This window comes from Babylonia areolata, chromosome 12 (genome assembly GCF_041734735.1).
Source record: "Babylonia areolata isolate BAREFJ2019XMU chromosome 12, ASM4173473v1, whole genome shotgun sequence".
Taxonomy (NCBI): domain Eukaryota; kingdom Metazoa; phylum Mollusca; class Gastropoda; order Neogastropoda; family Buccinidae; genus Babylonia; species Babylonia areolata.
In genome coordinates, this window is record NC_134887.1 from 28,613,043 (window position 1) to 28,625,542 (window position 12,500).

General features: G+C 48.3%; 2 protein-coding genes across 3 annotated transcripts in view; both read right to left on the minus strand.

Moving 5' to 3' along the window:
* The window catches only part of LOC143288500 (uncharacterized), an 18,970-nt gene extending 13,706 nt beyond the window's left edge, over window positions 1–5,264 (minus strand). The window contains exon 1 of one of the 2 annotated variants that reach the window (XM_076597073.1): window positions 5,156–5,264. The gene's annotated coding sequence lies outside the window, so the exon portion shown is untranslated. Of the gene's footprint in view, window positions 1–4,555; window positions 4,693–5,155 lie in introns of those variants that run through there. The other variant, XM_076597072.1, reaches the window with a different exon arrangement.
* A 2,786-nt stretch (window positions 5,265–8,050) lies between these two features.
* LOC143287880 (uncharacterized) overlaps window positions 8,051–12,500 on the minus strand; it is a 31,134-nt gene continuing 26,684 nt past the window's right edge. The window contains exon 13 of the mRNA XM_076596120.1: window positions 8,051–9,035. Within this exon, the coding sequence (XP_076452235.1) occupies window positions 8,617–9,035 (419 nt within the window). The 3' untranslated portion in view covers window positions 8,051–8,616. The remainder of the gene's footprint in view (window positions 9,036–12,500) is intronic.

Genomic DNA, 12,500 nt, shown 5'->3' on the forward strand with positions numbered 1-12,500 from the left:
TGGAAGCTGGTAGCCTTGTCAACTTAATCCAATATTTCACACATTTTACGAAAGTCTTAACATACGGTGGATATCTACCGGTTTCCGAATATAATGCTGTGTTTGATTAGTGTAGTGGAACGCCAAGAAAACGTTTAATAGCAAATGTGTGCACCTTTTCAAGTTGATTGTTAATCAAAAGTCCCAAAATTTCTGCTGCATAAGCCAAAAACAGTTCAACTTGTGTGTCAAACAGTTTTCCAGAAAAGATTCATATCGATGGAATGTAGCTTCCGAAAAGATTTGAGAATTTTTATTGTCCCTTTTTCCCTTTGTTGCTTGTTTCAGCTCAAGCAGACGACAGACTCAATTTCGTGGTAAATAACATCCCCAAATACTTATAGGAATTCGTCACAGTTATTCGTTATCTCCATAAAACCATTTTTCATGTGCTGAAAGGTGGCCCCCATTTCCAAAAAAATATACCGTTAGTCTTTTCAAGATTGACAGTTAGCCGCAATCTGTCCGCTTCTTGCTTTAAAACAGTTAGTTGATTCTGCAACCCAAAGGCTGTATCAGACAAAAGCACAATATCATCTGAAAATAACATCAAAAACAGTTCTACTGCCCCTGGAATCATCTGAATTTCATGCCTGCCCGTTTTTTGATAGTTCAACAGCAAGTTCATTAATGAAAAACGAAAATAACTGAGGGTTTAGCAGACAACCCAGTTTAACAACCTGTGGACAATCGAAAAATCAGAATAAATACACTTATCAAATATACACACAAGGACACAATCATATGTGGTCTTAAGGGCCATATAAAGCTTGCTATGTACACCAGTTTACATGTTAGAGTTAAACTGACTATGGTTGATGGTGACAGCATGATTTGGGAGGTGGTAATGGGGGAGGTGGTAATGGGGGAGGTGGTAATTTTGGTAATGGGTGAGGTGGTAATTGGGGAGGTGGTAATTTTGGTAATGGGTGAGGTGGTAATTTTGGTAATGGGTGAGGTGGTAATTGGGGAGGTGGTAATGAGGGAGGTTGCAATGAGGGAAGTGGTAACTGGGGAGGTTGTAATACGGGGTGGTGTTAATGGGAGGGGTGGGGCGGTAATTAAGGAGGTGGTAATGAGGCTGGTTATAATGGGGGAGGTGATAATGAGGGAGGTGATAATGGAGGTGGTGGTAATGAGGGAGGCTGTAATGAGGGAGGTTGTAATAGGGGATGGTGGTAATGGGAGGGGTGGGAGCGGAAATGAAGGAGGTGGTAATGAGGGAGGTTGTAATGAGGGAGGTGGTAATAGGGGTGGTGGTAATGGGGGTTGGTAATTAAGGTGGCAATGGAGGAGGTGGTAGTGGGGGGGACATGGTAATTTGGGTAATGGGGGAGGTGGTTATTGGGAAGGTGGTAATGAGGGAGGTGATAATGAGGGAGGTGGTAATGGAGGAGGTGGTAATGAGGGAGGTGGTAATGGAGGTGGTAATGGGGAGGTGGTAATGGGGGTGGTAATGGGGTGGTGGTAATGGGAGAGGTGGTAATGAGGGAGGTGGTAATGGGGGTGGTAATGGGGTGGTGGTAATGGAGGACGTGGTAATGTGTTGAGATAGTAATGGAGAGGGGTGGTAATAGGGAATATGGTAATAGGGGAGATGGTAATGGGGAAGGTGATAATGAGGGGGGTGGTAATGTGGGAGATGGTAATGGAGAGGGGGTGGTAATGGGGAAGATGATAATAGGGAAGGTGGTAATGTGGGATGTGGTAATGGGGTGTGGTGGTAATGGAGGAGGTGGTAATGAGAGAGATGGTAATGAGGGATGGTAATTGCGGCGTGGTAAATAGGGAGATGGTAATGGGGGAGGTTGTAATGGGGAAGATGGTAATGTATGAGGACGTAATGAGATGGTAATGGGAGAGGTGGTAATGCGGAAGATGGTAACGTTGGAGGTGGTAATGGGGGAGATGGTAGTGGAGAGGGGGTGGAAATGGGGGAGATGGTAATGGGGGAGGTGGTAATGAGAGATGGCAATGGGAGAGGTGGTAATGTGGGAGGTGGGAATGTGGGAGGTTGTAATGCGTGAGGTGTTAATGTGGGAAGTGGAGCTGGTAATGGGGCAGGTGGTAATGTGGGAGGTGGAGATGGTAATGGGACAGGTGGTAATGTGGGAGGTGGAGGTGGTAATGGGGCAGGTGGTAATGTGGGAGGTGGAGGTGGTAATGGGGCAGGTGGTAATGTGGGAGGTGGAGATGGTACTGGGGCAGGTGGTAATGTGGGAGGTGGAAATGGGGGAGGTGGTAATGGGGGAGGTCGTAATGGGGAGGGGGTGGTAATGAGGGAAGTGGTAATGAGGGGGGTGGTAATTGGGAGGGAGTGGTAATAAAAGAGGTGTTAATGGGGGAGGTGGTAATGAGAGATGATAATAGGCAAGGTGGTAATGAGGGAGGTGGTAATGAGGAAGGTGGTAATTGGGAGGTGGTGGTAATGAGAGAGGTGTTAATGGGGGAGGTGGTAATGAGAAATGATAATAGGGAAGGTGGTAATGAGGGAGGTGGTAATGGGGGAGGTCGTAATGGGGAGGAGGTGGTAATGATGGAGTTGGTGATGAGGGAGGTGAAGGAACCTCACCACTGATCAGGGACAGACAGTGTTGGCAGTGCAGAGCAGGTATCACTGGATTATCACAGGGTAGAGAGGGCTGGGGGGTGACAGAAGTTGAAGCCTTTGAATGATCCCGAAATATACAGAGGAACTTTTATCGTGACTGGACTTTCCATTGGTGAACATTACAACTCCTTGTAAAGTGTCCTGAGGAACGTTTTTGTTGTGGGAAGGAAGGAATGGAATTACACGCGGGGAATGGGTTAAGGTTGAAAGGTTAAAGGTCTCATAGCCTTTTTTCAGGCCATCGGGGCAGTGAATTCATATCCACTGTGTCTAGGGCTGGATACAGGAAGGCAGTGAATTCATATCCACTGTGTCTAGGGCTGGACACAGGAAGGAAGTGAATTCATATCCACTGTGTCTGGGGCTGGATACAAGAAGGCAGTGAATTCATATCCACTGTGTCTAGGGCAGGATACAGGAAGGCAGTGAATTCACATCCACTGTGTCTAGGGCTGGATACAAGAAGGCAGTGAATTCATATCCACTGTGTCTAGGGCAGGATACAGGAAGGCAGTGAATTCATATCCACTGTGTCTAGAGCTGGATACAGGAATCCAGGGCCCCCTCCTCTCCTTCAACATTGCCTGACCGAAAACAGGTACCCACCCACACCTGGGTGGTGTGAGGAAAGGCGAAGTTATCTGCCTTTCCCAAGGACACAGCACCGTGCCGAAACGGCGCCTCGAACCCTGATCACCGGCGAACACTGGATCAGAACTCAAACACTTAATTAATAGTGGGGTTGGGGGAGGGGGTTTATGAGGTGAGGGGGGAGAAAGGTGGTGGTGAAGGGGTGGGTGGGAGAGGGGGACACCAAATCCCCAAATTATTCCCTGTGGATTTGAAAGCAATATTTACCTCGGTACCATAGGCGCGCGAGCTCGAGTGTGCACATACGAACACACGAACGCGCGCACACGCATGCGCGAATAAGCACACACGCACGCATGCACACGCACACACACACACACACACACACACACACACACACACACTCCAAGACGTATTCACAGGTTGAAAACTGTATCAGTGCGTACACTTTGAGCTATGCCCTTTCAGTTATTTTAATGTTGGCACATGTTACACATTTCACCGTCAGTAGCTCTTCAAAATTCTAGCATAACACAACTTTCTTTCAAATGCATTTGTTTTAATGGTTTGTTTGTATACGATGGTTTGCATGATAGAAACTCCAACACTACAGTAAAATACTGATTACATCATTTCATTACCTCTTTCTTGACCCGTGCCCCCTCCCCCATCCCCCACTGTTCTTCTCTTCCTGTCTTTCGTTTTTATCGATCACTCCTCACTCGTTAGATATGTTAGTTATATCAAAGAGATACACTGAGGTAAAAACGAACCAAAGCATTTATGAATCTGAATCAACAGACTTATGGACTGGTTAATTTGTCTGTTCTTTTTCCGAGGTCAAAGATTCACATACACGATCACACGGATAGGTTCGGTAGGCTCGTATATGGACGCACGCACGGAAACACACACACACACACACACACACACACACACACACACACACACGGTAACGTGTTGTTTTGTATGTGTATGACAAACCTTCCTCCCTCATCAGTGAACTGGATGAACAAAGACAATGACAAAGCCCAGCTCCTACACGCTGGTTGCAGTGACAGAGACAGCCCGGAGACCCACATGCTGATGTCCAATCCTTAAAACGAATTACTATGATCAATGTTATAGTTACTCATAAACACACGAGCACTGATGTATCAATATCACGATAAAATCAAACCCCAAACTGTGCCACGCCCTATCATTACAGGTTCACACAAACAGGTTCTGACAGACATACACATGTGAATCACACTGTGTTGAGGACAACACTCAAAGTATTGTCAGTCTGACCAGCACACTGCTGGCTCTTACCTGTTGTCTGGAGTGATGTGGATGTGCCGAAGGTTACATTAAGTTACGTTTTGATGACAGGTGTACAGACGAAAGGCACAGACATGTAAGGTGCAAACAGGTGGAACATAGCGAAGACAGAGACACGCCAGGTGCACACGGCACTGTGCACTGTAATACAAACCTGCCTGTTTTTTGACAGTGGTATTTGTGGTAGCTGGCTGAATGAGCACAACCCTGTCATCTGACAACAGCCTGCTGTCACCTTTCTGCGTCACTGTTGTTGCCAAGATACGTGTTATTCTATACAGCCATACACCTGTGTGTGTGTGTGTGTGTGTGTGTGTGTGTGTGTTCTGCTGTGTGTGTGTTCTGCTGTGTGTGTGTGTGTGTATGTGTGTGTGTTTGTGTGTGTGTCCTGCTCTCTCTCTCTCTCTCTCTCTCTCTCTGTGTGTGTGTGTGTGTGTGTGTGTGTGTGTGTGAGTCAACAAGGAAGAACGTCATGTGACAGGCCCTTTCAGCTTCAAACAATGCACAGTCGTAAACATTCCGCTTCAACGCCCTTATTATCAGTGTTATAAATGGAGTCAAATCTAAAAGTAATAAATCTTGGGACATAACCTCTGGGACCGGCACACACAAATTTGAAGGTAGTTCAACTCCCCTCTCCAGGTTTTCTTAGTGTTACCCTCTGTGTTCTTCCTTCTTCCGTGTGCCCGTTACACGTGACAGTTAATTTGTACAACGATATATGTGAGAGTTATGATATTTATCTATTCCTCCTCCTCCTCGTCCTTCTTCTCCTCCTTCTTCTTCTTCTTCTGTGAACAGTCAGTGCATCACACAAACATGTTCGTCATAATTCTCCTGGTCTGTCAGTTGTATGTCAAAGCCTGGATCTCTGCATTTTTTCCCGTCCGTTCTGCAGTTTGTCGGCGCAACGTTTTTGTCTTTTCTGTCTTCCCATGCATATCCCTCCTTGAACAGTTCCTTGGAGGATGTTTTAACTCACTCAGTACGGTCAGTCCTCTCTTCTCCTCTACACAGACTCCTCGGATGTCCAGTGGGTGTCTGAATGACCCAACCTTTAGCTTCCGTCGTCAGAATTGTGGTATTCGTTGTCAACATTCACCTCTTCAGTGTAAGAGCCTTCCGCTGGTAATATTTTGATGGTGGTTATTGGGGTGAAACGCTGTTAACGTCGTCTCTTTCGCCGTTCGTATGGAGAGAGTTAACCCGTTCACCGCCAAGCTCGCATTTATGCACAGGCGTGGTAGAGGGGACCCATGTCACTGAAAGGTGACCTTTCATTGGTCTGTCATCCATGAACCTACTGCTCATAATATTCAGTGGTAGGATAAGCCATATTTTCTATACATCGCAGGGGTAATCCCTAACTATTGTTAGCCACTGTCTTTTCTGTGTTTATAACACAAGGGAATTTTGTACTCTAAATTGACTGGCGGTGAAAGGGTTAACAAGACCGTTAGATCTTGTTTTGGACATACCATCACAGTTTTCTTTTCTCAGCTGCTATCAGCTGTTCTTCATATGATCCAATGTGCTGCTTGATTGTCTGACACATTTGTTCGTTTGTGACACATGTATGGTCAGTGTATCTGACGTTTTGTATCTTGCAATAACACCTCAGTTCCATGTCTTGGACACTGGGGGACTGAAAACCAGTCCCATCATCACCCTTGAAGCAACCACAGGACTCGCTCCCCTGGATACCAGACGAGAAGAGAAAGTTCTCATACAGCAGGAAAAACTCCAAAGACTTCCCTCACACCCAGCCCACCAACAGTTGCAAGAACTAACCAAAAATAGACTGAAGAGCACCTGGCAAAAAAACTGCTGAGAACCCACAGCGACATCCTCCCCAGCACCCCTGAAGAACGAGAGCCTCTCCAGGATGCCGAAGAATGGAATCTTCAGCAGGACGGCGTGTTCTACGCTACAGACGTGCCAGGAGTGACCAGCAAGGGAGACCAGCCAGACTACATGCTGAAGACCCTCACGCTGGAGATGCTGCACGCAAAGTACAACGCCTCAGTGTGGACTCGCATCTACACTGACGGATCTGCTGATGCAGCCATTAAGAATGGGGGAAGTGGAATCTACATCAGTCACCCAGATGGCCACACCTCCACACACTCTCTGCCTGCGGGTGGACGCTCGTCAAACTACCGGGCCTAACTTACTGCTCTGAGAGAAGCTGCCAGACTGATCAAAGCAGACCAACACCCGCCTGAACACGTCGTCTTTCTGACAGACTGCAGATCAGCCATCCAAAAATTGCAGTCAGCCAGTGAGCAGTTGGAAAGAGACACACAGCGCCTGCTGGCGATCTCTCGCTACACACACACGTCGCTGTCCATTGGATCCCTGCCCACTGTGGTCTGGCAGGAAACGAGGAGGCGGACAGACTGGCCAAGTCTGGCAGCAGACTGGAGCAGACAAACCAGCCAGTCTCATACAGGGAGGCAAAAACTCTGGTCGAACGAAAATTCAAAAACCTATTCCAGCAACAACATAGCCATCCACCTGATGCCCAGATCCTCACCTGCAGCGATTCCAGCAGACATTCATATTCCGACTACGCACGAGGCACTGCCGCCTGCGAGACCACATGTACCGAATAAAGCTGTCACACACTCCTGACTGCCCGTGTAAGACAAGCCCACAAACCCCGGAGCACATCCTGCAGTCCTGCCCCCTGTATGAAGATGCACGGACGCAGCAGTGGCCCTATGGAGCCACACTGGCAGAAAAGCTCTGGGGCACCAAAGAAGATCTCATCAAGCATAGGACTGCAAGTCTGAGACCATGATCACGGGGAACGCAGAAGAAGAAGAAGAAGAAGCTGCTTGATTGTCTGACACATTTGTTTGTTTGTGATACATGTATGGTCAGTGTATCTGACGTTTTGTATCTTGCAATAACACCTCAGTTCCATGTCTTGGATTCTTCTTCCAAATCTGCTGTGAGTGTTCCTGTCTCAGAACGTTGCCTTAAAGGACACCAATCGAAATTTGGAACCACTCCCCAGTTGCACTTTGTATGAGCACCACACTGGTTGCTTTGGAGTATAGTTGCTAGATGGTGTTGGTAAGCTTTTGCCCGATATCATTTTCAGTGTGACCCAGAGGCCTTCTATCAGACTCTGTTAAAGGCCTTCGTGAAGTCTATGAAGACGTAGAACTTTCTTCTGGTGCTGGAGGTTTTTGTGCAATGGGTTCGCAGGTTAAAGACCTGTTTCATGTTACCTCTGGCTTTGCAGAATCTAGCCATGTCTTCACAATAATGTTAAAGACCTGTTTCCTGTTACCTCTGGCTTTGCAGAATCCAGCCATGTCTTCACAATAATGTTAAAGACCTGTTTCATGTTACCTCTGGCTTTGCAGAGTCCAGCCATGTCTTCACAATAATGTTAAAGACCTGTTTCATGTTGCCTCTGGCTTTGCAGAGTCCAGCCGTGTCTTCACAATAATGTTAAAGACACCATCCCCCAAAAAGTTTTTGATGCTTTTATTCAACTCAATCAAGGAGCAATGTGGCGAATCTGGTATATTTGTTAGCAGGTGTACAATCTTTGAAAAAGCCAGTGATTTTATTACAGATATTTTTCGTTCATCCTAAAGGTGTAAGTTATTGTTTCGACCATGACTGGAGTAATTTCTGGATATCCTCTGACCCATTCTGATAAATCAGAGTCACAATGTCTTTTACATCTCAAAGACTAGTGGATTCCAGACATATTCAACATGAGGCTTTTTTTTTTTTAACTCTTGATCACTTGGATTTTTGTTTAAGTTCATTTTTAAACCTGATATTGGAGCAAAGTACTTCAAAAACCCTCTCACTTCCATCTGAAGACAGTGGTATCGTCTGCAATATGAGGCTGGCGATTTTAGCAGCAGCTAGTTTAGCGCACTAACACAAAAAGCAATGGAAATATCTCATTCCAAACAATCAGGGCCTATCTTTTAATTATAAAAAAATGCCCGCCTCTCCGTTGCCCCCGCCTGCACTATGGAGCGAGTAACACTGCATGGTGATCTGTGCGGTCAGTCCGGTTGTCAGTGAGAGGAAGGGGCAAAACTGGTGTCCCCAGTGGATGCCGTCTGCTCCTCACATTCAGAGCCTGACGGCATCTCCAGCTCAGAAGTCGGGGACATCTCTTGCTCAGAAGTCGGGGACATCTCTTGCTCAGAAGTCGGGGACATATCTAGCCCAGAAGTCGGGGACATCTCCAGCTCAGAATTCGGGGACGTTTCTGGCCTATGAAGCGGGATCATAATCTGCTGTTGTTGCTGCTGGGTCGGGAAGCCGCCCCGCACGCCGAAGGACTGCAGGAGGAAGGCCCGCACGTCAGGATCCCGGGCCGGGTACATGATGAAGATGACTACGCCCTGGATGGCGGTGGTGCAGGCGAAGAGGTGCTGGAAGACCAGGCGGGCGTCCTCCAGGGCGAAGAAGGCGAAGACCCAACTGAGAACTGGAACAGGGGAGAATATTCAAAGATTCAAAGAGATTTAATCCTTTTGCCCCTTTTGGGGTGTGGAGGATACAATAACAATGGTGGTGGTGTGTCCATCGAGATCGATGATGACCATCGTTGTCATCCAGATGGGGGATGGGGGATGGGGGGAGGGTGGTGGTGGGGTGGGGGGAAGGATGCTCATGAATCTATCTGTGAGTGCGCAGATGGCTGAATAGTCCAATCTGCGCACGAAATGTCCGCTGACAGTTGGGGCAGACAAAGACAGGCATATCATTGTCAGGGAGCTTGTTTGCCCGTGACTTTCTGGCCTGCCTCTTCTGAACAGCTGCAGCAGTCCTGTTGGCCTCGCACAACCTGGCGCCTTTGTGCACAGCAGCGCGCCATTTGTCACGGTCCACTGCAGATTCCTCCCAGGAGTCAGGGTTGATATCAAACGCTTTCAGAGAGACTTTCAGAGTATCTCTGAAGCGCTTCTTCTGACCTCCGTGTGATCTCTTCCCTTGTTGCAGCTCACCATAGAAGAGCCTTTTGGGCAGCCGATGGTCTGGCATGCGCGCCACGTGTCCAGCCCAGCGAAGCTGGGACTGCATCAGGATGGTGAAGATGCTGGGAAGGGTGGCTTTTGCGAGCACCTCTGTGTCAGGGGTCTTGTCTTGCCACTTGATGTTCAGTAGCTTCCTGAGGCATGTTGTGTGGAAGTGGTTCAGCTTCTTGGCATGTCGTTGGTACACTGTCCAAGTTTCGCAGGCGTACAGTAGTGTGGGGAGAACTACTGCTCTGTAGACCTTTAGCTTGGTCTCAAGACTAATGCCTCTTCTGTTCCAGACATTTGCATTGAGTCTACCAAAAGCTGCGCTTGCTCTTGCAATCCTGACGTTCACTTCATCGTCGATTGTCACATTTCGTGACAGTGTGCTGCCAAGGTATGTGAACCGCTCCACCGCACTGAGTCTCTGACCGTTGACTGTGATGTTGGGCTCAACGTAGGGTTTCCCTGGGGCTGGCTGATGGAGAACTTCAGTTTTCCTCGTGCTGATGGTAAGGCCGAAGTTCCTGCTGGCAGTGGCAAACTTGTCGACGCTGAGTTGCATGTCAGCTTCAGATCCAGCGTTGAGGGCACAATCATCAGCAAACAAAAAGTCTCTGATGATGTCTGTCATGACCTTCGTTTTTGCTTGAAGCCTTCTGAGGTTAAACAGCTTGCCATCTGTTCGGTACTTTAGGCCGATTCCAACATCGCCATCTCTGAAGGCATCAGTAAGCATTGCAGAGAACATGAGGCTGAACAGCGTTGGAGCCAGGACGCAGCCTTGCTTGACACCATTTGTGACAGCAAAAGGAGCAGATGTTTCACCATTGTCCTGGACTCGAGCCTGCATGCCTTCATGGAATTGGCTGACCAAGGAAATAAATTTCCGAGGGCATCCGTACTTGGCCATGATCTTCCACAGTCCCTCTCTACTCACGGTGTCGAAGGCCTTAGTGAGGTCGATATAGGTGGAGAACAGATCAGCATTTTGCTCCTGACATTTCTCTTGCAGCTTCCTTGCAGCAAACACCATGTCAGTGGTTCCGCGCTCTTTCCGGAATCCACATTGGCTCTCAGGCAAATGACCTTGGTCAAGGTGTGCTGTGAGGCGGTTAAGTAGGATCCTGGCAAGTATCTTGCCTGCGATGGAGAGCAAGGAAATGCCCCGATGGTTATCACAGGCTTGCCGGTTCCCCTTTCGCTTGTACAAGTGAATGATAGATGCATCTTTGAAATCCTGGGGGATCGTCTCTTCTTTCCACATGAGTGAGTACAGCTGATGAAGCTTCTCAGTCAGCACAGTGCCTCCATCCTTGTAGACCTCTGCTGGTATGGAGTCTGAGCCAGGTGCTTTGCCACTGGATAGCAGACGGATTGCTTTCTGGGTCTCAAGAAGTGTTGGCGGATCGTCCAGTGCTTCGTTGGTGGGGACTTGTGGGAGACGGTCTATGGCTTCATCATTTATGGAGGAAGGGCGATTTAAGACACTGTTGAAGTGCTCAGCCCATCGTTCGAGAATGTTCTCCTTCTCGGTGATCAAGGTATTCCCATCTGCACTGAGGAGGGGGGATGATCCTGAGGATGTGGGGCCGTAGACTTCTTTTAAGGCATCATAGAACCTCTTCATATCGTGCCTGTCAGCATATCCCTGGATCTCATCAGCTTTGTCACTCAGCCACTTATCCTGCATCTGGCGTAACTTTTGCTGAACAGTCCTGCGGATGTCATTGTATGCATCCTTTTTTGATGTGGACTTTGGGTTGCTCAGGTGGGCTTGATGCAGACGGCGTTTCTCATCCAGAAGCTGCTTGATTTCATCACAGTTTTCATCAAACCAGTCTTTGTGCTTTCTGGTCATGGGTCCCAGGGTCTCTGAAGCTGTACTATAGATCAGCTCACGCAGGGTCCTCCAGTCAGACTCCACATTCTGGTTGTCCAGAGAGGCGGATTCCAGACGATCTTCCAGCAGCTCCACAAAGGACTGTTTGATGGTGATGCTTTTCAGCTTAGCGATGTTGAACCGTTTTGGAGCCTTCTGGCCTTGGGGGCGTCTCTTGGGTTGGATTCGAATATTCAGCTTCGAGACTACAAGGCGATGGTCTGTCCAACACTCGGCGCCGCACATGGTCTTTGTTACACGTACATCTTGCCTATCCCTTTTCCTGACGATGACATAATCGATGAGATGCCAATGCTTTGAGCGAGGGTGCATCCATGACGTCCTGTTACGGGTAGGGAGGCAGAAAACTGTGTTGGTTATCAGCAGTTCGTGCTCTGCACAGGTCTGAAGCAAAAGCAATCCATTTGGGTTGCAGTGGCCCACACCGTGCTTTCCAATCACTCCATCCCAGGAGATGTAGTCAGAGCCAACTCTAGCATTGAAGTCCCCAAGAATGATGAGCTTGTCTGCTTTAGGGATGGCAGCAATGACAGAGTGAAGGTCCTCGTAGAACTTCGCCTTCACTTCATCCGGGTTGGTCATGGTTGGGGCGTAGGCACTGACAATGGTGAGGTGCTTCTGGCCAGATGCCAGTGGGAGTTTCATGGTCATAAGCCTATCGTTGACTCCCTTTGGGATTCCAGCTAGCTTGCTGACAAGTGCTGTTTTTACTGCAAAACCAACGCCAGCCTCACGTCGCTCTTCGCTTCCTCGTCCACTCCAGAAGAAGGTGTAACCAGATCCCCGTTCACAGAGCTCGCCTTCGCCTGCAAGCCGAGTCTCACTCAAGGCTGCGATGTCGATGTTGTATCTGGCGAGTTCGGATGCAACTAGTGCTGTTCTCCTTTGGGGTCTGTCCGCGTTATCTCTGTCCAGGAGAGTCCTTATGTTCCAAGCACCAATGGTGAGAGGAACGATCCTTGTTTTTTTCTTTTCTTTCTCTTTGTTTCGACCGCTGATGTAGGGTCCCCGCCAGCCGCGGTATGCTGGC